The following is a 24679-nucleotide window of genomic DNA, read 5'->3' as shown; positions in this document are numbered from 1 at the left end:
CCAAGGAAACGCTATTGTTTGCAATAAATTCATTTAAACTTGTTACGTAATCTCTAATGTGTTTCGGAGCTCAAATAAAGGAGTAAAATATAGTTACATTTTACCATCTTTCTGCTTCTTCCTGATATCAATCAAGCTTTGAAGACTTTGCTTTGAAGCAAAGTCATCTAGATAGCTGAGCTATATCTCCAACAGCTATGTCCCAGGCTTGGTTCCCTCCTCTGAATTTCTATTTAATTGATACCTAAATGCAAAGTTACTTTCTACATCTACAAAATGAGCAGTTTCATGATGGGGGAGAGTCTTCTGTTTTGTGTTAATTTCATTGGTTAAATAAAGAGACTGCCCTGGCCCTTTAATAGGACAGAAAATTAGGTAGGCGGAAAACAGAACAGAACACAACAGTTTCTCATCTAGCACTTTAATGCCTTTTATTGGGGTGTGAAAAGATAACATGAGATCAGTCTTCTTATATGTTTAGGGGGGCATACAGTGGTGTTACATGCAATGATGGTGTTGCGTAGTGTAGGATAAACCATATGCACACCATCATACAGATCTCCAGAACACACTGAACCTTGTTAACACATTTGTGTCATGTACATTCTTAAGTGCGAATGAACCAATTTCTCTTTCATTTTAACTCTGAGTACTGTACATACCATGGAAGAAAACAGTGATTTTTCGATCTGTACAAAGTAAGAAAAAACACCTGAAATTGTGGAAAAGTGACAGTGCTTGAGAGAGGGACAGTTTCCCATGAGCCTTTCCTTTTCACTGCAAAGGACCAAATATGTTTTGATGCCCGCACTCTCAACTGGAAAAGAAATCGCTGATGGAGTAAGCCAACGTGAGCAACAGCACATTCGTTTATAACCAGTGACAGCCCAGATCCGTAAGTCTGCAAAAGAATGTGATTGTTGTCGGAAGGAATCGGATCCCCACAGCTGCTGTTCAGCTCTGCCTGTATTCAGCGGTGCCTGTGGACTGCAGGGAGGTCCTTTGAAGGCTGGTGGGCACAGACCAGCCAGAGAGAGAATGCTGCATACTGTACGGATCATCGCTCGGTTCAGGGCAGTCACATCGCATCTGCGATCAGCCGTCGTGCTCTATGAAACCGTCAGTCCTCATTTGTGTCTGGCTGTTTTCTGTCCAGAGGTAAACAAGGCCAGCTCAAGTTGCCTCCCTTCCCTTATCCACAAAGGCAGATCCCACAGTCAGATGGAGTCGGAGACCTCAGAGCTTGACTTGCCTCTTGCGCACAACTCTTCTAGGGCACACTGGGTAGTCACAAAGGGAAGCCACCTCTGGATGACAGGGTCCTCGGTTCCTTTTCAAAAACGCACGCCTTTGCTTCCTACAGAAGCTGGCGTGGCACGTCTCTTCCGTGAAATGAAATTGGGTTTTTTCCTAGTAGAACAATTGGTTTTTTCCAACAGACAAGCTCAGCAGATTCCAAGCTCAGCAGATTCATCTGGTTGGGAGTGGGGGTGGAGAGGAGGGTGATCATTCCCTTGTTTCACTGCTCCAGGGCTTCGCATGAATCGGGCAAAAAAAAAAAAAAAAAAAAAAAAAAAAAAGACATGGATAGAGGCACTATCAATCTGGTCCAACTCCAGGAAGCTAACCAAGCTGAATTGCTCCAGGGCAAGGAGGAGGACGACAGAGAGGAGCAGGTACATTGGTTTCTGGTCTCACCCACCTTGGCCTTTTACAACACATCAGAGCCAGAGCATAGTTAGGCAGGACCTTCCCTCTGTAAATAAAGGAGGGGGGGGCACACTGAAAGGCCCTTCCCTGGCAAGTGGCACGGAGGTGCGATTTAACAGGGTCACTGCATTGAATCCCCCTAGCCAGCTGGCCTGTCCCTGTTTAGACTGTCCTCCATGAACCCGGTTTTGTTCTCCCAGTCTATTACTTTGTCAAGTTAAAGACAAACAGCCACAGTGAAAAGCTTGCAATTTGCACCTGTCTGCTCCGAGCAGTCTGTGTCAGATCACGTGGGGAACAACGCACGTGCTGCTAATGAGAATAACACGGGGGAGGGGCTGCAGGACGTGGGGGAGGGCCGCCTACGGTTTGGATCCCTTTGTAGGGGGCTTCTCTATTTTCTTTTATCAACGCCCCTTATTTAAGTTAATATAAGTGTTTTAAAGTGACGTTATGCATTTTTAAAGGACATGCTCAAATGTCATATAACTTAGAACTGAATCAAGGCGTAGCCTGTGTTGCCTCAGATGAGAAAAAATCTAATGCTGAATTATTTCCAAGTTATCAGTCTTTTTAAAGACTTACAGAGATACTTACTTAGGAAATTAGCAAGGAAATAACACAAATATAAATTTTAAAACTTGTTTCAGGAGCAGAATTAATTTTGGAAATACTGTCAAATGTCTAAATGTAAACCCTGGGTACTCCACTTAAGGTGCCTTTGGAAATGTGATTTACTGACACCAAAACAAAATGCAAGTATTTGACTACAGACTTTGGTCTAGGTAGAGGTCAATGTATTTACCCAACTCACTATAAAGTCTGAGGAATATGAATTCTCCACCTGTGCAAAAATGTCAGCAAGTAGCATTTTCACCTCTCAAAGTTCTGTTTCCCTTTCAGTCTGATTTTTGTTCAAGAGCTGTATCTGTAAATCACCACCTGTTTCGGAAGAGTTTAAATTAAGTTCACTAAGAAAGAAAGAAATTGTGAGTATAGCTTATCAACACTTCTCCAAACTTTATCTGTTCAGAAGCGCCATCATCTTTGGCATTAGAATTCTTTGGCACATTCCTGAAAGGGGTCCTAAAATCTAGGAAGCTACAAACAAAGCATAGGAGACCCCTCGAAAGACCCATGCTTCCTGTGGATTCGCCGAGGCCCCTCGTTGCACTTCCGGATGAAATAATAACGGATATGACAGAGGGTTAAATGAAGCTGAGGTGGTAGCAAATGCGTGTCACCAGGAAGGGGCGTAATTGAATAGAGTCCTTGGCTGGCATCTCGCCTGACGGATGACGTTCCAGCTCGCTAGGCGATGACCCTTCCGTGCAACTTTAGGAGCTGCGCCAGCCATGGCTGAGCCTGCTTAGGTCAAAGGGCTGAGCCATGTGTAATTCAGAGCAGAAGAGGTCCCACGTTCACTCCGCAGAAACAATTACACTACTTATTTCCCTCCAGCCCCGGCCCAAAACTCTCCAGCCTCCCAGCTTCGGTGCAGTCAATCTAATTCTGCCCCTGGGCGATAAGCCACATGAAAATATGTGGCGCTGTGTTTATAAATCTAATCAAAAATAGAAACACTGGACAGGCGCAGTGAGGTCCTCGTATGGATCATGGGAATCCTGAAATTCTGAAGGCGCTTTTGTTTAACTTCTATAGACTCTTTGCGACCATGCTCTTTGGCCCTCTCGTTAATCACCGCCTTTACTCACGAGTGCTACAAAGGACGCCGGAGTTCTGCGCGGTCCCGTACTTTCTGTGCATGGATATTATGAAAAAAAAAATTGAGCTAAAAAGGCTGCTTTTAAAGGAAACTATCAAAAGGGGGGCTACTGTTAACATCAATCTCACCTCTCTATCCATGCTGTCTGCTCTCTGCCGCTGGCGATGTGCAGATTTAAATCGAGTTCCTGGAAAAAAGAAAAATAATATGCCAGAATAAATTGGGCTGATCAGAAGAATCATGAAGAAATTCGGGGTTGCAGGGCTCTGATACCACTTAATAGTCCGAGAATTCCAAGTATGTAGTCAACCGGGTCTAATCTGGTGTCCTATTGTGGGTGTTTCCTTCTTTATCAGACTCCTAAAGAAAACCTTGGCCCTGTGAATATTCAGAAAACATTTAACAATCTCTAAGAAAAAGATCCAGACCTAATTCCATAAAATCGCAGTTTCATTTCTCTGGTCCAAAAGGTGAAAACTTTACAAACTTCATTAAACATCCAGAGTCAGCTTGCTGGGTATACCTGAAGGTGCTGGATTGTTTATCTTAAAAAAAAAAAAAAAAAAAAAAAAAGATCCAGTTTTGCAACTGCCAGTAAAAAGATAAAAGCTGATAAAGTCAAGAATAAACATGTGTACTTTGAACCAGGTAGATTAAATTGTGCAAATGTCCAGCAAAGAGACAGAATAATAATTTTTTTATGAGGGGAAATGTTTTTTTTTTTAACACTCTTAAACCTCTTTGGAGTCAAGCAACAGTTAGCAACTTCAAGCTCCTCTGTTTGATGTTATTTCACTTGACAAAGTATTGCACTATAACGGTCTGGAGCACAAACGATTATAATAATGGGAAAATTTAAAAATGAATAATGGCCTAAGTATTTATTAAATTATGAACTTTAGCAAAGACATCTTTTAACCTTAGAATTTGCCCTCTGAAATGACCATCGCTATCTACACTGAAACAGAGTAAACAATCTATGATTGGTGCTAATAACATGTCTTCCTCAGAGCTGTTGTTTATAGGTTCAAAATCACGTCCCAGAGTGTGTGAGAGCTCTTAATACCTACCTGTGTTGACGAAACCGAAGGACCTTCATCATTCTATAGCCCGTGCTAAGACTGTTACTTTTTATGTAGTTAACCTAGAAAGTTAAGAGATTATACTAAATGATCTTTTCCTTAAATAAGTGAAATGTGTTTAAATGAATTAAATGAAAAACATCAAACTAGAGAAAATTTAGAAATTTTTCAGAAGCTGATCTGTCATACACCCCCCCCCCCCCCCACTGTAACTGGAAAGTAATTCACTGGCACAAATTTTTGCAGAAATACTGTGAAATTTAAATCAATGTTTTCTTTTTATTTCTTCGAATTTGGTCTTAATAGCTAATGCTTATTCTTTGAAATGTTCTTAACTTGCAAAGCTGCAGAATTCATTGTCTTCATAAACGCACTTTGCAGACATGTAATTGGAAGTGGGCTTGCCCAAAGACCATATTTATGTCACCTCTGTTAATGTCAATAGAATGCTCAGAAACCGTTGACTAAAGCAGGTCACCTTCCTTTTTCTGTAGGTCACATTCCTCACCTTCCTACACAAATAGCCAAGTTATCGCGTCAACACAGTAGAAATAAAATTGTTTAATAAGATCACTCATTACCTCATATCAAATTTATAGCTGAATCTGAAACATGGCTTGATAGAGACAAGTATCATATCATTCAAAGCAGCAATCATGAAAGGAAGAGAAAACACCTTTTCCCTCTCATGAGCAATGGGTGTGTCTCCAAGCTTCTCCCTCCTGGGGGATTTCAGGAAGCTTGGGTCAGGTCATTTGCAAGGAAACATCTCAGTTCCCAAATTTCTGTGAAGTAGGATTTGGGGAATGTAGTCAGATCCCTCACAATTCAGGGGCAAACATCGTCTTAGGACTGATGAAGAGCAAACAGTCCTCCTTGACTCTAAGGGAAAACAGTACACAGCTTGACTTGGAGACATAAAAAGATGTTGACCAGAGAGCAGCCCCGATGGAAACCATGGTGCCAGAAAGTGCGTCCCTAATGCAGTTCCTGGAGCTTGGTCAGAGGCCCTTCTAAGTAAAGAAAGGACAACAGTCACTGACTGAACGTTGGGAAAGGGCCTTCAGCTGCTAAGAGTTCTGGAAAATCGAAAGACTGAACAGAGAGCCTGAGTTCTAGAAGGAAAAAGAAGGAAGGTGAAGAGGAAGGACTCAGCGTCCTCTGGAAGGGGATGCACTCAACTTTGAAAAACATTGGAGATGGGGTGGAGAGCTTGCATAGTCAGCAAAGGGGAAATAGAAGGGGCATGAGTGAAGAGAGGATGCTGGGAATGACTGACAGATTGATAGGACAGTGGGTAGGACTTGTCAGTCAGTGAGTCACTGATAGTAAATACACAGTTACCATCCCTCCCACAAAGACTAGCTGCTGAATCATCACCTAAATATGGAGCCACTCAGAAAACGGTTGCATTTGCTAATTCATCTAGAAAATCGACTTTATCCAAACTACCTCTGCTTTGCAAAACGTAAGAAACTGTAATTTACAGAACAAAAACCACCCTAAGTTTGAACACTTTGGGGAAACCCTCCCCTCAATAACTAACGAGCCCGTTACATAATGCACACCGTTGTTGAAGATTCAAAACGGTGTGTGTGTGTTGGAAATCATGTTTCTCTCATAAATGGTTGCAAACCTGACTAGCAGATTCGTGGCAGTGGCCCTGACAGGCAAGTCGTCTGTGCACTGCACCCTATGAAGTCTGGGTTGAATAATCCCAGCTGATTCGGAGAGTCACTTTCTTGTTGGTTTGAAAAGTGAGTGTCCAAATGACTTTCGCTGGAATTTTAACTTGCACTACCAATCAAGCCTTGGCGTGGCCAGAGCTCGGCTGGCTGGCTCGCTGCTCTCACAGGGGGATGAGCATAGCTGTAGCTGTCACTCCACTGCCTTTCTCTTCTCAAGCAGACCAGCAAGGACAAAGATGGAGTTAGACAGAGGTCACACACCAGGTGCTGCCTGCAAACCTGTTTTCTTTAACACTGCATAGAAGTTTTGTTTGTTTGTTTGTCTTTTTAAAATATTGAGCCCTTTGTTTTAAAAATGAGAAGATTACAGCTTTTCCCAGTTTTTGGATCCTCTGGCAATATGCAAAGATTGCCGATATGGAGTCAGCATTTGTGGCTGGCAGTGATGGGGTGGGCATAGTATATGAGCAATATATTCCAGGCTGACCATCCCTTCCATCCCTGTTGCTGACCACACACTGAAGCACGTTACCTTTAGTGTTGTGCTCACTGCTATATCCTGAGAGCTTAGGGCAGAGACAAGAAAGTACCGGGAGCTTAATACATAGTTAATATGAATGAAATGTTCTGTGGGTAGATAGGTCCCTTCAAATAGTGGCTTTAAGACCATAGCACATGCACCAAGCTATCATAAGACATATACCATTTACATAGAGGCAGGAAATATAAATTCTCTAGATCCCTAGGCAGAGAGAGTGCTCACAAATTATTTAACTCTGTATCTGGCACTAAAAGTAGACCACGAGTCAGGCAAAATACAAGCAAATAAACCCAGCACATTCTGCCCATTTATCTTCTTTTCTGGACCCCATGGGCATCGGATATGAATGTTCTGGTGAAGGATGAGACTAGGCCTAGTGCACATGATAATGTACTTCTCACGTTCATTCTGCCCAGGAGTTTTCTGCCACCTAAATTAATATTAAGGAGTAAGTGAAAAGAACCATATAGAACATACTTTGGAAGGGCATGAAGACATGATCACCCTCCACAGAACTGGTAAGCAGTAGAACTCAGCAGTAGAACAGGTGCATCTGAGAGGCCCTGGATTCAGGTCTCAGCATCATCAAAAAAGATCGAAGGAGGGGAGGGAGGGAGGGAGGGAGGGAGGGAGGGAGGGAGGGAGGGAGGGAGGGAGGGAAGGAAGGAAGGAAGGAAGGAAGGAAGGAAGGAAGGATAGCAAGAGTGAGTGAGTGAGTGTCTGAGCTCAGCTGGTAAAAGCACTCGCCATGCGAGTCTGATGACCTAAGTCTGATCGCTAGAACACATAGTAAAAGGAAAAATCCCACCTTCAAAGGTTGTTTTCTGACCTCCACATGTACATTGTGGAACACAGATGCCTACACCTACACACACACACACACACACATACACATATACACACACATACACACACACACACACACCATCACCATCTTCATCATCATTATCATCAATATAATTTGCCTTTTTAATTGTGAAAATGAATTGATATTTTAACGTCAGTAGCCACACATCACAGGGAAGTCAAGTTTAACAGGTGCAACAATTTACTAAAATTAAAACAAGCCAGACAATAACACACACACGGAATAAATAGCCTTCAAGGAAAACACTTGGAATAAAATCCTATTTGTTACGGTGTGTTGGCTAAGATGTCCCATTTTCAGCAAACATTTACAAGACAAAGAGAGAAAAATAAGTGTGACCTATATTCTGGAGAGTAAACTGTCAATAGCAATTATCCGTGAGCCAAGCCGGTAAAGTTTTCTTTACCAAATCACCAGCTTGTCGATTATAATCATGGACAATGGAGGAAACCAGGCTTGAAAATTAAAAAGAAAATATAAGAAGAGAATTTAAAGTGTAATTATAAAGAAAAACATACCTTTGAAACTAAGAGTCCTAACCCACCCCACCTCACCCTGAAAAGAAAAGATGCTTTTTAAAGACTGTATGGAAAAAAATAACCATAAGAGGAAAAGTATTTGAATTTTAGGAGAAAATTTGTATGACCTTGATAGTCTTTCATGATCAGATACAACACCAAAATAACCATCTAAAGAAAATGAGATGATAATGAGTTGATTATTCAAATTTAGAAAGTTTCATCCTTAAAAGATATTCATATCATACTAATTTTCTATTGCAACACATCATCAGAAATCCAATAGCCTAAAACACCCATTAACCAGCTCACAGTTCCATAGTTCAACATTGATGTACCCTCAGCTCAAACGTAACTCAAGCTGGCTGCACTGTCCTCTGGCGCATGGGACTCTTTCTATGTTCTTCAGTTAGCATCTGCAAGAGCTAGCATGACAAGAGTTGTCTGACCTGGACAATTTGCCTTTCAAGGCAAGAGGATGTGGGGTTTTAATTTCCCTAATACTCCTTGCCAGCAGTACCTAGATTTTATGGAATATCTAGGGGGCAGAAACTTTGGGGAATTGGAGCTTGAGGGTTATTTAAAAGTTCTGCCCACTGAAACACATGAAGAAGGGAAAAAGCAAATGACAGATTGGGAGGAAGTGTTTTCAAGTTGTATATCTGTTAGGTCTTCCCCAGAATTTGGGAACAATGTGTGTAATTGAAAAATAACTCGACACTGTATGTAGTGGTGCACACTTTTAATCCCAGCACTTGGGAGACAGAAGCAGGTAATCTCTGTGAGTTTGAGGGTAGTCTTGTCATCTACATAGTGAGCTGCAGGACACCAGAGCTCATAGCAGGTTCATCTCTCCAAAAACAAGAACAAAAATAAAACAAAATAAAAAAGAATAACTTGACAAGCAATCCAGGAACAAAATGAATAAAAATCATTTGTATTATTCAGCTTTTTCATTCTCAATTAAAATCTGACATAAACAAAAGGAAGGAAGAAAGCTTCATTTTTGTCTGTGGTTTCAGAGATTCCAGTCCTAGACTGTGAAGATTCAATGCCACTTAAACTTCTTTTGTGGTCAGAACTGTGGAAGAGTATATGCATCTCATTAGAAAGGAAATCAAAGAGTAAAGAAGAAGTACCAGCTAAGACTTCAAGAATATGCACAGTAAACTACCCCTTCCAATGGGAACAGCCCTTCCAAAGTCTTACCTTGCAAAAGTATACCAGCAACTAAAGACCAAAGGTCCCACGCCTGAGACAGTGGAGGATTTTTCCTATTTAAACCATAAGAACAATTTATAAAGGAAAATATATAAATATATAAATGGCTAATGGGTACATGAGATGATGCTCACAGCAGTGATCAACCCTTCCATACATCTCCTGAAACAAAAGCTAAATCTTTGTGTCCGCAAAAATCCATACATGAATGTTTACAGTGGATTTTTATTGCTAGAAAGTATAAACAGTCCAAATGACCCCCCCCAACCAACCAACAGATCAGTGTACAGGTATGGGATAAATAAATCTAAATCATGTTTGCTAAGAAGAGAATATAGACTCAAATCCCACATAGTGTATAATTCTATGTTTGCCAAATAAGAATATAGACTCAAATTCACATAGTGTATAATTCTATGTTTGCCAAATAAGAATATAGACTCAAATTCACATAGTGTAGTTCTGTTTAGTTTCTGAGGCTAAGATGGAGAGAGGAGTTGGCTGCACAGGAATACAGGAGATGTGGTAGGGGGAGTAACTGCGTTTTCTATGTCTTGCTTGTAGCTGTAGTTATATAAGTGTAAGATATTTGTCAGAATTGTATTAATAATGTGGCATATTAAAAAACTATCTTAATAAAACAAACCCAAAAAAGAGGGTAGCAGAATATACATGTCCTGAAAGCAGAGTGGGGAGAGTATTTACAGGAAGGAGTGAACCAGCAGGAACGGAAGGGAGGACATGGAAAGGGCATGTGAACAAGATGTATATGGATAAATAAATGAAAATGACCCACTGAAGCTTGCTTCTCTATATGCTAACCAGAAATAGTAATTAAAAATGAAAACACATAAACTGATATCTACAAAGTAATTGTTCATTGTGGTGGTTTGAATAAGAATGGCCCCATAAGCTCGAATATTTGAAGGCTTGCTCATCAGGAAGTAGAACTACAGGAGAAGGATCAGGAGGTGTCGTCTTATTGGAGTAGCTATGGTCTTGTTGGAGGAAGTGTGTCACTGGGGGTGGGCTGGGTGTCAAAAATTCAAGCCGGGCCCAATGGCTCTTTCTTCCCTGCTGTCTGCAGAACCTCAGCCGCTTCTCCATCACCATCTCCATCACCATGTCTGCCTGATGTTGTCATGCTCCCCACCATGATGATAATAGACTAACTTTCTGAATCTGTAAGTCAACCCAATTAAATGCTTTCTCTTATGGGTGTTGCTGTGGTCACAGTGTCTCTTCAGGACAATAAGACACCACTGACTAAGACACTAAAAAAAAATAAGCACTAATTTTTCCAGTCTCCATCAGATAAATTAATATAGCAACTAATAAAATAGAACAAGAGTTAATTCATGTCTATTCTTCAAGATTTATCCACCCAGTCTGTAACTGATAAAGGAGAATGTATTTAATCTCTTTCAGGTTTTGTGTCACATGTTGGTTAGGCCCATTATTGTAATTAATGCATATAGATATATATAATTGATATCATATTCATATATTACATTGAAATAATAAAAATGAATAAAATTAGAATATCTTATGTTTTAAATTATATCACACACTGTTTTCTTTTTTGTGACTGTGTGTATATGTGTACTTGTGTGTTGTGTAATGCGGCCACACGCAAGACACAGTATGCCATTGGAGGTCATCAGAAGACAGCCAGCCTTGGGCTATGTCCTTACCTTCTACCTTGCATGAGATAACATCTCTTTGTTGTTGGTAACTGTATAAGCCAGCCTAGCCTGTCTATGACCTGGCAGGTGTATAATTTACTGCTGGATTTATGTGGTTTCTGGAAATCTGAACTCAAGTCCTCTGGTGTGTGTGACAAATGGTTATTTTGAGTCATCTCTCTCAAGCCTTATACTATTTTTTATAATTTTGCCACTCACATGTCACAAGTTCAAAGAGTTCCCCAAAAGAGGAGGTACATACCCTGGTACCTATAAATGAGACTATTTTTTTTTTTGGAAAATCTTCACAAATGCTGAAACCAAAAAAACGGTTGTTAAGGTGTGTCTAATTGAATAGTTTTTCTTTATAGAAAACAGAAACTTGAAGACAGAGACAGACATGCACACTGCAAAAATGTCAGTGTATAAGAAGGGTTGGCTGAGGACATGTAGCCAACAATTGATGATGGATACTAAAGACAGGGACAGAGCCCATTGCCCCTCACAGACCTTAAAGGGAACCAATCTAGCTGACACCTCAATTAAAGACTTCTAGGCTCCTGTTCATCCTACTGGGTGAGAAAAGAAAATGTCAACCTCACTGAACTGTGAATCTTGGGAGCTACAACAGCAGCCTCCGTGTAAGATACCCTTACTGGCCAGGTGCATACCTTTAATCCCAGCACTCAGGAGGCAGAGGCAGGTAGATTTTTTTTTTGAGGTCAAGGCCAACGTGGTCTACAGAGCAAGTTCCAGAACAGGCTCAAAAGTTATAGAGAAATCCTGTCTGGGAAAACCAAATTAGATGACAGATAGACAGACAGACATAAAGATGATAAAAATAAAAAAAAGAATATACCTACTGGTGCAATACGGGAATAACCAACCCTGATACTGTTAATGTGAACAAGAACCCATGATTACATAGGTTAAAGGACCTAGGGTGAAATCTATTACTACTATTCTTCTAAATGAACATACCAGTAAAATGACTTCTAATGGCATACTGCTATACCCATAGACCGAGATATCAAAATTCTCAATGAGGAAGCTTCTTCTGGCAGTAGATGGCAACTAATAGAGAACAATAACTGAACAAATGTGCAGACAGTGAGACTTTGGAGTGCTTGGCCCCACATGGGATGTCTGTCTCTCCTTTCCTGGGATCCATGTGAAAGAGGAGAAGGGAAGACTGGAAGACCAGAGGAGGTGGACAATTCCAAGTGAAGAACATCTTGCCGACACAACCCAGAGACTGTGGTGGCACAAGCAAGGCCTGCACAAATCCAAGTCAGACAAATCCCAAAACAGAGAAGACATCAACACAAATTCCCACCCCTCACCAAGAAACCATTTTGTAGTTGCCACCTGCAGATGCATTTTCTTCAGTGGAGAGAAAAAGGGTGTATCAGTCACATTCCAGAGCAAGCCCATAGTCAGGAGGAGTTAGGCAACACAAGATGGACTATGTGCATGCATGTGGGGAGTATGCGTGTGTGTGATTGTGTGTGTGTGTGAGAGAGAGAGAGACAGTGTGTATAAGTGTGTGTGTGTGACAGTGTGTGTGTGTATGTGTATGTGTGTGTGTGTGTGTGTGTAGTCTTTTTGTTTGGGTTTGCATTTGGATTTGTCTTGTTTTGTAAGGTGGGTAGAGGAGGAGTTGGAGAAGAAAAACAGATAATATGATTAAAGTATATTATATGAGAAACCTTTTTTCAAAAATTAAGCGCAGACTTCTGATCTCTAGAACTGTCGTAAAAGCAGTGCTGATGCTTTTGCACTTTCAGGGATGGGAGGCAGATGTGCTGTATCTCAGGAAGTGATACCAAGGGGATGGAGAAAAGCAGCCAGTGTGTTCTAAAACAGCCCAGTGTTACGAAAAGACCCCATGGAACCTACAAATTCCAAAATTGATTATTTTAAAGCTAACTGCTTGAAGACCTTTGTAACATGTTCTAAGAAAAACTGGACCCTGTATATGTGTACGGGAAAACGTTGGTGCGTATTCTCAATGTTCATTTGGTTGTTGTTTTATCTTGTGTGGGGTTTTTTTGTTTGTTTATTGTTGTTATTTTGAGATAGGGTTTTACTATATAGCCTGGGCTTCTTTGGAACATACTGTCCTTCTGCCTCAGCCTTTTGAGGGCTAGAATAAGAAGCATGCTCTCCCAGTTGACAGCTAAGGATAAGCAGGGAATGGGAGAGCCTGCTGAGCTCTGATTTTGCTTGTGCACTCCGCCATCTAACAGGGACTGCTCCCCCCTCCCTCACCTCCCCAAGGCTATCATTCTTATTCTCCTTCCTCACCCAATGCTTGTTCAACTGTGTTCCATTTTCCCTAAATTTATCAAGTTCTCTCATCTACACTTCCTTGTTTCACATCATACCTACGTTTTAAAAAAAGTAAAATCCTTAGTAGCCTTCTAATAAAAATTCAAGAGAGAAAAACTAAAAGTGGGATCTTGAAACCAAAAATTCAAAAAACAGTTTTAAAGTCATTTCTGCCATCTAATCTAAATGTACCACTCACCTTCGCTCCATACAGGGAAGCAAAGAGTCTCCCAGAGTGAGCTCCACACAGCCCAGCTTCTCCTGCTTCTTCCTTCTTCCCTATCCAGATGTGCCATGGCCAATTGCTGCCCTTTAAGAAGCAGTAAGCCCTGACTGAAAGGGGGACTGAGAGGCCACGAATAAAAACACATAGCTGCTTTATCTAAGCAAGCATTTCACTCTTGGATCCCTAGCACCAGAAACAAGAAAACCCCAACCAGCGTTTATGAGGTGGTACCATCAGGGGAGAACAGATCGCCTTTGGCAAGCACATGGCTTTCGAAAACACACCTGTTTCTTTGTTATTGATGGTGTGATTAATCGATCCCTGGAATCTGATTGAAAACATTGGGACATAAATCATGCCATATGAGTGGTCCCGGAAGCATCCCTGCTAGTAATTCAAAGCATATTTCAACTGCCCCTGGCATGCATTTCTGGATTAGTGTCACGAAGCGGTTCACGAGAAGCAATGGGGGCTATTTGTTTATATGGTCACATTTCTCCCCTTCATTTTACTTCATATTCAACTTGACACCAGCTATACATAGCAGGACACACGCCAGTGCGGGCTGTCAGCCCTTTGCCAAGTATCTGAGAGTGACATTGGCTGGTTCCCTAGTGAGGGGAGAACAATGTCCCAGAGTGATATTTTTTTAAGGAACATCATTACCTCACCAATGTACCCATGAGCTGAACCTTTGTCTAAGTGGAAATGTTATTCATCACCAAACCTGGGGCTGAGGCTGAGGCTGGGGCTGGAGTTGGGGCTTGGGCTGGGGTAGTCTTGTTTTTATTTCCAAGGCCCACACTTACTTGGGCATGCTTAGCATGATGACAGTGTTCTCTGTCCAATTTTCTAGGACTAAGAGAAAAATAAGTAGAACATAAACACTTGCGTTAGCAAAGAGAAAGCCACCGTGATGAGACCAGTTACAAAAAGACTTGTTAAGAACTGACCAAAGCCTAAAGCCCTCTAAAGATTAAACTGAAGCAGAAAAAGATAAAGAAGACACCACACTCCTTGAAAGTATACACACTAATATACGGCGATTGCATGGCGATTGCCTAGAGAGTATCCCTTTCCTCTGACTTTGTTTGTGGCCAACCCTCACCGTGACACACTGGACAAGCTGTGTTATCTCCATGGTCCAGATGAGATCAGCAAAGCAACCAAGGGATGGGTGGAACATGCAACCACAAGACTTTGTTAGTTGTCATGATTCGGTTTCATTCTGTTGTTAGGTATCAATTTAGTTAAACAATTGGTGACAATCCCTTAGCATTTGGTAATTCTCTAACTGGTCCAGAACGATGAATCTACCTGTCCATTGAAACCAAAGAACCTGAGGGGCCTGTATTTGTTTTTTTTTAATCTATTCTTTTTTTATTTTTATTTATTTTTTAATTTATTTATTAAGGATTTCTGCCTCCTCCCCACAACCGCCTCCCATTTCCTTCCCCCTCCCCCGATCAAGTCACCCTCCCTCATCTGCTCAAAGAGCAATCAGGGTTCCCTGACCTGTGGGAAGCCCAAGGACCGCCCACCTCTATCCAGGTCTCCTAAGGTGAGCATCCAAACTGCCTAGGCTCCCACAAAGCCAGTACGTGCAGTAGGATCAAAAACCCACTGCGATTGTTCTTGAGTTCTCAGTATTCCTCATTGTCCTCTATGTTCAGCTAGTCCGGATTTATCCCATGCTTTTTCAGACCCAGGCCAGCTGGCCTTAGTGAGTTCCCAGTAGAACATCCCCATTGTCTCAGTGTGTGGGTGCACCCCTCGCGGTCCTGAGTTCCTTGCTCGTGCTCCGTCTCCTTCTGCTCCTGATTTGGACCTTGAGATTTCTGTTCCGTGCTCCTCTGTCTCTGTCTCCTTTCATCGCCTGATGAAGGTTAATATTCATGAGGATGCCTATGTGTTTGTCTTTGGGTTCACCTTCTTACTTAGCTTCTCTAGGAACATGCATTATAAGCTCAATGTCCTTTATTTATGGCTAGAAACCAAATATGAGTGAGTACATCCCATGTTCCTCTTTTTGGGTCTGGCTTACCTCACTCAGGATAGTGTTTTCTATTTCCATCCATTTGTATGCAAAATTCAAGAAGTCCTTTTTTACTGCTGAGTAATACTCTATGATAGTTAATATAATCACTGTGTTTGTGAGCAAAAACCATCCTTCCCCATGCTGTTTGTCTGGCTGTACAGAACGCATACATTCTTGCAAAATCATTTATACTTTGCGAAATGGAGCAGCAAAAATAGCAGGGCTTGTGGGAAGAAAAAAAAGGAGACCAGGGCAGAGCCCTCTAGAACATTATCCCTGACTCTAAGGAAAAAGAGAGAAATCTAACAGATAATAACACAGTTTCATGCTTGTTGAACAGCTAAGAATTGTGTAACTCCTCCAATAAATACAGTACGTCGTTTGAAAAACTAGATGTGGGCTGCGGATGTGGGAGCTGGGGTGGCTGCCCGTGGGGAACTATGGTGAATTGTTGGGATATAGTTATGTGACTTTAGACAAGCAGTCTCGCAGCAGTTGTCCCTCTGTCCTCAGCGTCGCGGTCCCATCACTGTATGACATCACAAGGAAGCTTTCCGCACATAATAGGATGCTAGGGCAGCACCGGTATCTCACCCCACAGCTAAACCATCTTCAGCCGTCTTGATTCCGGAAGGATGTTTCTCACCTAGGGTCCTTCAGGGTCCGCATGTGTCATATCATAGATATTTGTTTTATAAAACCTGGACTGTGTTCCAGCTTGTAGCTGCCTTCTTCAGCAGGCATCAGGAAAACTGAGGGAAGTGCTCTGATGGCTTTTATGACTTTTCCCATAAATGAAAGGATTTTGGAACTGTAGTGATGTTTAAAACATTTCTGTGAGCGATTGCTGGAACAAGAAGGAGTTGGTTTTTCTTTATGGTCTATAAGAAAAGACCATGTTTCCTTTTGCAGGTCCTAGTTGGTGCTTTGAATCAAGGTACTAGAACTTACTGAAGAGCTTTAAATCATTGCTTTACTTCCTTGTGTGTAGAAAAGTCCGTGCATCCAGACTAGCAGGCAGAAGAAGATGATGCAAGGGAGAGAATGTTTGAACCACATGTCTGCAGGTGTGTTGTGTCTATATGGTTTGCTTTGAAGAAAAAAAATGTACATAAACAGACTTTAAAAATGTATTTTATTCAAATGATTCACAATTTATCATTGACATGGGAACAAAGCAGTTTTCAAGATAACTATACAAAAACTTTGGCGATCAGGTCACTATATGGCATGCATATTGTGAAATTCTGCCATGCTATCTTGCAGGAGATACTGAATGTGTTAGGACTCCTTAAGAGAGAACAGCCTGCAGAGTCATATAATTGTATCATACCACAGGTGAGGTGTGAAGTACTGGGTCTGAGTTTTGGTGAGAAAGCTCCCAACTCATGCACCGCAGAGGTGATTAAATGCCCCGAGACAGTTTTTTATGTTGTTGTTGTTGTTGTTGTTTTGATGCTTCTCAATGACAAAAAGTCATTTCTATGAAAAATAGTTTTCAACCAAATATAGTGCCTTTCTTTTCTTCAGTTACCCATCAGAAAAAAAATGCTGTTTATCTTCTAAAAATTTCATAAACTAAAACCAGTTATGCCTTGGTTACTCTTGAGTAAGGACTACATGGAAATTGTTTTCCCACACTAACTATGAACATATTAACAAAACCTGAAACTAGGCCAGAGTGGCAAAGACCTGTAATCCAATCTTCTTGGGAGGCTGAGGCTAGCTGATACCAAGGCCAAGTTTTGCTTGGGCTACAGTGAACTCACAGCCACTCAAAGTAAATTAACAAGATTCTGTCTCAAAATGAGAAAAAACTAAAGACACAGCTCAGTGGTTGAGTGAATTTCTAGTATACACAAGGCCTCCAGTTTAAATGTCCATACAAGGGAGAGTGGAGAGCTAGATGTGGAAAAACAAACCTACACCATATCAAGGCATGTAAGCATTACCTATATCCATAAGAAGCTTCCGTTGGGGTGATTCAGATTTGCAGAGAAAAGACAAAGAGGATCTTATTTACCTAGACATGTTCTTGACTCCTCCCTTGCTCACACACTCCAACTTCTCTCTCTCTCACTCTCTCTTTTTCTCAAGAAATCTCTTTGGCTCTACTGTCAAACATATCTGCAATCTCATACTGCCATCTCCACTGTTGGTACCTGCTTCAGCCTCCTCCAGCCTCCTCCACTTGAACAAGACTCTGGCAAGCTGCCTTGCTCTCGCTTTGACATCTTCCTTCAGGTTAGACTTAAATTAGCCATCCTTCTTGCCCTGTGAAGGCCTGCACGTTTTTACATTGTGTTCAAGACAGAAAACAGTGGGAGCCTAGCCAGTTTGGATGTTCACCTTCCTAGATATGGACGGAGAGGGGAGGACCTAGGACTTACCACAGGGCAGGGAACCCTGACTGCTCTTTGGACTGGAGAGGGAGGAGGAGAGGAGTGGGGGGAGGGGGAGAAAGGTGGGAGGAGGGGGAGGGAAATGGGAGGCTGGGAGGAGGCGGAAACTTGTTTTTTTTCCTTTTCTCAATAAAAAAAAAGATGCACAATAAAGACAAAAAAATAACAAAAAAAAAGGACAGAAAACAATGCAGTGCCTATCATTGTCTCCGTCTCTCAGTAACTCCAGACACATCAGCTTTGTTGGCAAGCTTGAAATATGCCAAGCAGTTTACCTTTACCTCCTGTCACAGGGATTTCTTACAAATGCCACTATCTCAGTGAAACCATCCTGACCATCAATCTAAAAAAACAAATAAACAAAAAAAAAACTCTTCAACAACACCCCTCCCCATGTACAAACCCAATTTATCCTTCTTTTCATTCCTTCTGTAGTGTTCCCTTCCTTCTGCCATGTCAGGTCAGTTTTTACACTTAGCATCCATGTCATCAACAGTGTGTGTGTGTGTGTGTGTGTAGCATGGGGCTTCATTGTCTCCCACATGTGTTGTGTGACCCAATAACTATGTCTGACATATTACAAATGATTAGGAAGGACTGATTGGAAATTTATTTGTCAGTAAAAGTTAATTGAGGAAGAAGTTGAATATTTTCTGTCAAAGAGAAGACAGATAAATGTGTAAAACCCTCTAAAAACAGAGAATAAAAAATTAGAAAATTTTCTGGCAATAACGAAGACTAAAACTACTAAACTATCTGGAGGTAGCTCCTTTTAATTGTTTAGATTCTTTTCTGAGAAACAATATATCTTCATCAGTTGAGACTCAGTTAAAACTAGAAATAAAATCTCAATTCTACTTTTGATGCGCACAGCCAGCCTATAGTACCTACAAGGTCTCCATCAACAAATACGGTTAATTAAAGGTCAAAAAATATTCTCAAATCATGGTGTTTGTACTAATTAAGTAAAAATGCTTTCTTGTCACTATTCTCTTTCAAAAGAAGGAGTAAGCACCATTTTCATGGATTTTTGTTGCTGTAGACAGTCTAACTACCCAGGGTGATGGAAAGAACAAGGGGGTGTAATGAATGTGATGAACATGCTAGGACATACTTATAAAAGATGTTAGCCCCTACGACTTTTAGTATTTGGGGGGGGGGGTGCTGGATCTGATCTTCCTCAGATATGGAGGAACCATTGTAATACACTGGCCACATATTTCTATAGAGAAGCCTTTGCTATGCATCTTCTCCAAAAGAATGTCCGAGTCTGTGGACCACAGTTTGCTATTTAAGAGACTGTATTGGTTCTTTTTTAAGTTACAAAGTGAACGAACAAAACCTTTCTCAATAAACTAACCGGAAAGTTCAAATGCAGTTATCATTCGATTTGACTTCCTGCTTCATAGGAAAAAAAAATGCTTTCTCTGCTTTAAAGGGGTAAGGCAGTCCCTGCTAGAGATTTCAGAAACAGTCACAAATATTCTGTGTCTAGATATGCTAGCTGTTCACAAAGAATAAGGCTGAATCAAAACTTGGGAAACCATAGTGATTCTTTTAGGTTAGGAAGAAGAAATTCTCTAAAACTCCTTTTAGCCTGGTGATGAAAAAGCTCCACAGAAAAGCAAGATACACTGATGGCATCTATTATATCCTGCAGTGGCTCGCTAGACTCGTACAGAATGGGATCCAAATGAAAACTTTAAAAGAGCAGAATGAGTTTTCAAAGTTATGCTGAGTTTTTTTAAAAAAGTAGATTGATCTAGATGTTTGAATTTAAATAAACAAACATAAAGCATCTGAATAATTGTACCAAATTAAAGACACTTCCTTTATAATAAAATAGCTTTGGGTGGGGCAAAAACTCAGTAGATAAATGTTAACTGTGTAAGTATGGAGACTGGAGTCGGAATCCCTGCTTGCACATAAAATCAGATGTGGTAATCACCTACAGTCCCAGGATCCAGAAGAAAGATGCGAGGGATCCCTAGAGCATGCTGGCTAGGTACAGTAGCCAGAATTAGCAAGAAACAAGAGATCCTGCCCCAATAAATAATTTGGAAACACTTAATATGAACTTAAGGCTTATATACACATGTACATTGATACATGCAAAATTCCCTACATGTGTGCCCACATGCAAACACACACACACACACAGAGAGAGAGAGAGAGAGAGAGAGAGAGAGAGAGAGAGAGAGAGAGAGAGAGGAGAGAGAGAGAGAGAGAGAAAGAGAGGGAGAGAGAGAGAGAATTGGGAGTCAATAATATGTATTGTTATTTGTCCTACAAATTGGTTGGGTGAGTATGAAAATTTTAAATCTTTTCTGAAATGAAATTCTAAGTGGAAAATGGAAATATTTTGAATTTTTTCAAAATAATAAAAATGTGAGCTTCACTGCTCTAATACTAATTAAGGAAATGGATCTTGATTTAGAGAAACAATTGTTCACTGTAAAATTTTTAAATACTTAAAACTAGAAAACACTTAAAAGAATCTTAATAAGCATGATCATGGTCCCTGCACCTAGGTTCAACAGGAGCTAATACTTCACAATGTGTGCTCATTGTTACACGTGTGTATTGGCCTGTGTTAAATAAGAGTTTTCCAGAACAGACTTTTACTTTGTGCCACCACTTTCTTGATGTCTCTTCTGAACAACCATTCTTTCTTTCTATTGTGCTGTGTGTGATGATGAGATAAATAAGCCTTTTCTCTGCAGCTAATGGTTCCTGGTCCACTGAGTGGAAAAAAGCTCACACAGGTGAGATAAAGTTTCACATCTCAAGAGAACCATAAATTGGAAATGTCTGTATCAAGAGTTTTCTCCAAGGATTGGAGAAATAGACAGCTTCTAAAAAGACATAAAGAGAAATCTCTTTAGTGTAAGCCCATTGGCTTGCTTGTTCAACCTGGTGATACCCATTTTTATTGGCACTCTTGTCTTTGGGCCATCTTCCTTTCTTCTATAGCCCCTTCCATTCCCTTGCTGCATATTCTCACGGTCTGTGTGGGTAGCCTTAATACTCTCTTTCTGAGTCATGTACGTCAAGGCAGGACAAATCCAACAAGAGACTTCACTACTGTGCTTTCAGTTAAACTCCAGATCAATGGTTCCCAAAGGTAGCTGGCTCCCTGAAAAAGTCACCAATAATCTCACACTGAGACTCCATTTCTCTTCTGGAGGGTCTTGTTTACTTGGAGAATCTAGTTGCAGTATGAAATAAAGGCCTACAGATACGATTCTACAGCTTTAGAAAGCATGCTGGGATGTCAGGAGTCAGGTTCCATGGCAGAAGCCTTGGGTTCTACGTATGTACGTGTGTGATATTAATGTACCGAGATAAGTGAGAGAATGCACATGCCTTTGTACATTCATGCGGAGGCTAAGGAGAGTGTCAAATGTCTTTCCCATCACTCTCAACCTTATTGGCTTGAGCCAGGGTCTCACTGAACCTGAGCTCACTGTTTCAGCTAGATTTACTCTCAAGTAAGCTCACAAGATCCACCTGTCTCTATCCTAACAGTGCTGTGTTTATAGGTTTGCAGAGCCCTGCCTGGCTTTTCCTTAGCAGCTGGGGATTCAGGCTCAGCTTCTCATGCTTAACTAGAACTTACAGTCTTACCACTGAGTCACTTCCCAGCTTTGGCATTCGACATTCTTAACAAGTAGCAGACGATGCCCACAATGCTGACCTGAGGACCCCAGTTTGGAGAACAAGATTCAGGACCATAGCACTAATTGTAACTAGTGTTGTGAGGGTTGCCACAACATCAATCAAAACAAGAGCTTCCCCAGTGAGCTCAGCCCTAAAATTTCCTGTGCTGAAAATTAAAAAGCAAAACAAAATAACACAGTAAAAATCCTATTTTCCTATTCATAATATTGGACACCAGATGTGTGGGGATTTTAATGCCAAGTAATCCTCTAATTCCTCACTGGGAGTCCTACAATTTATTCAATTCTGACACTACTCAGAGCTAACAGACACCACAGGATAAAATCTTGATCCCCCCCCCAAGTCTGCTCCACCCTGCACTTTGGAATGTAACCATAAGCAGTGTATTCCCAAATTACCTCAGCTTCTGTCCAGTTCCACTACAAATTGGAGATTACAGTGACTTTTTCTTCCTGTTCATTCCTTATGATACTCTTGCTACTGTCAGTTTGATATAAAAGATTTGAACAAACAACCAGACGAAGAGGTATAGACTGCGAAGCTCAGAATAGTTCCAAGAACATGTTCCCATGGAGATGAGATGCACCACTACCCTGCTGGTACCCAGCACTTCTCTCCATAAACCCTCTCCCTCAGTTTCCCTGTATACTGTAAAAGTTGGGGCTTAGGAATTGGTAAGAAAAAGTTTACTAAGAGTTTGGCCAAATTATGAGGAGAAAGAAATCTAATTTTCTCTCCACCATTGCTTGCAGCCACCTTGAGTTATAGGCAAGCCACGAGGAAAAGGCTAGAGCACGGGTATCTTTAGCCATGAGACAGCTTAACTGGCTTTTATCAGGAGAATAGAACCTGGGCCCAGCTCTGCCTCTGTTGTCTCTGGGTTTTTGTTTGTTTTAGTGTTGTTGTTATAGAAATAGTCTTTATTAAGTCCTAGCCTAGGAAAACTGGGATTTTAAGATCCCCCATTTTTGAGAGTCTTTGAGGTTTTGTGGGATGTAAGATCCCAACCCATTCTAGACCTGCAGAGTTCTCTTCCCTGAGTGCTTGCTTTCTCTGAGTATGGCCTTCTGGGTCACTTCATTGAACACTAGTTTCAAGCATGCTAATTTTGTAAGTAACAGTCTGATGGCCAAAGGGATGGATGATGTGTCTCTTAATCATAGTTGGACTTTCTTTGGACCACCAGTTCCCAAATAATGGCACGGAGGCTTATTATTAATTATGGAAGCTTGGCCTTAGTTTAGGCTTATTTCCAACTAGCTCTTATAACTCAGATTAACCATTTGTGTTAATCTACATTCTGCTACATGGCTCGTTATCTCTACTCCATATTGTACATCCCACTTTCTCCAAGTCTGCCTGGCAAATCTCTGCCTCTCTCATTCTTCCCCCGAGTTCCTTTCTCCCTGGAAGTTGTGCCTGTCCTCTGTCACCTAGGTATTGATCATTCAGCAGGTCAGGTATAACAGGGACAAATCTTCACAATGTGATCAAATATTCCACAAGGCTGTATGTCTTCCTCTCGCTAGAGCTTTAACACAAGATGCTGCTTACACTCTAACAGGGTGAGTTCACCACCCTGAAAGCCCTCTAAGCCTTGCATATAACATCTCAATGGACTCTTCGATGAGCAAAAGTGAGGCACTGAATCACTAGCTATTGTTGATGAACTCAGTCCCCAGCCTTCCCTCTTCCTGCCGGGTATATGCGATGGGTCTAGAAGTTATACTACAGTTACTTCTTGATCTCTTATCACATCATCCTGAATTTCCTCTCCTCTGAGCGTGGTTCACTGTGAATAACATCAGCATCACCCCTACTCCATCAGTTAGGACAACAGGGATTGAGCAGAAACCTTGTGCTAGGAACCAAAGACTACTGCCATGGCACAAACCCTCCCTCCTCCAAGGTTTCCTGGCCCACTGCCACTTAAAATCACCAGACCCACTGAATCAGTATTACCCAGAAGCCAGGGAGACATGCCAGTTTTGGGATTTTACCCTATGTCTGATTAACTAGAAAATCTTTCCATAGAACATAAGCAAACTGTTTAAACAGTCAGGAGACGCTGTTTCCTGCTCAGATTAGGAAAACAGGGACCTAATTAATATATTCTGGAACCTTCCTTGTTCCCTTTTGACCAATTACTCTATATCAGTGAACTTGTAAAGCCAATCAACATTAAAATCACTTGGTAAATAGTTGTAACAAGTCTAGATCCTTCCCTGGAATCTATAGGTATAGGCCCTTGCTTTCCTTCCAAAAGCTCGCTATCAATGTTACTTCACAACTTCAGCTGAGATCACTGATGTGATTATTCTCCAGGTGATCTCTTGATATGGATTCTGTCTCTTTGGCCAGGCTCAGTTTCTAAAATCTAAATATCTAAGAATACATTTTGTAAATGATCCAGTGCCTTCCTTATCCTATATCTTATCCTATGTTGTTGACTTCTTACTTTCCTGACATGGTCGTGATCTTGGTAAGCACTATAATGCCTCGACACAGCGCCATGGAAAATTTCATCATTCCTCCTTTACTAACCAGAGTATCCTGGAAATGGAGCTATCACCAAGCTCTCAGTTTACTTCCGGCAGGTTGCATCCCACCACCTGTCCTCGTCTGATCTCGGATGCAGCCTTCCTGCCCCTATCTTGTTCACTTCTTTCCTTGCTCCACTGACGCATCGTCTTCCATTTGTCCCGTGGCTCTATCTGTTTAAATATTTTATTTTTAGTCTAAATGTATTTTATTTCCTCCTCTTCTATAGTCTCAGTGGCCCAAACCCCACATGTTTGAAATTTGGTATCACATGTAGTAGTTTTGAAAGTTGGGACCTTATGAGGCCAGGTTTTCATGAGGTGAGCATAACTCTGCCTTTGTAAACTTATGTATTGAAGAATTATTATGGGACTGGCTTTTTAAAATAGGAAAGTCCCTCTGGTTAGTTTGCTCTGTCTCA

The 24679-nt window shown here is 41.2% G+C and overlaps 1 protein-coding gene across 1 annotated transcript in view; it reads right to left on the bottom strand.

Moving 5' to 3' along the window:
* Positions 1-24404, bottom strand: part of LOC142849038 (uncharacterized) — a 292085-nt gene extending 267681 nt beyond the window's left edge. Inside the window, exons 1-9 of the mRNA XM_075971155.1 lie at positions 24306-24404; positions 18318-18379; positions 13828-13924; positions 13570-13680; positions 12021-12113; positions 3565-3623; positions 3426-3469; positions 2999-3075; positions 663-1109 (exon numbers count right to left, since the gene is read on the bottom strand). Coding sequence (XP_075827270.1) covers positions 663-1109; positions 2999-3075; positions 3426-3469; positions 3565-3623; positions 12021-12113; positions 13570-13680; positions 13828-13924; positions 18318-18379; positions 24306-24404 — 1089 coding nt within the window. The remainder of the gene's footprint in view (positions 1-662; positions 1110-2998; positions 3076-3425; positions 3470-3564; positions 3624-12020; positions 12114-13569; positions 13681-13827; positions 13925-18317; positions 18380-24305) is intronic.
* Positions 24405-24679: the final 275 nt, after the last annotated feature.

Source organism: Microtus pennsylvanicus, chromosome 4, assembly GCF_037038515.1.
Source record: "Microtus pennsylvanicus isolate mMicPen1 chromosome 4, mMicPen1.hap1, whole genome shotgun sequence".
NCBI lineage: Eukaryota > Metazoa > Chordata > Mammalia > Rodentia > Cricetidae > Microtus > Microtus pennsylvanicus.
The sequence above is the reverse complement of the archived record's forward strand: the minus strand, read 5'-3'. Positions and strand labels throughout refer to the sequence as shown.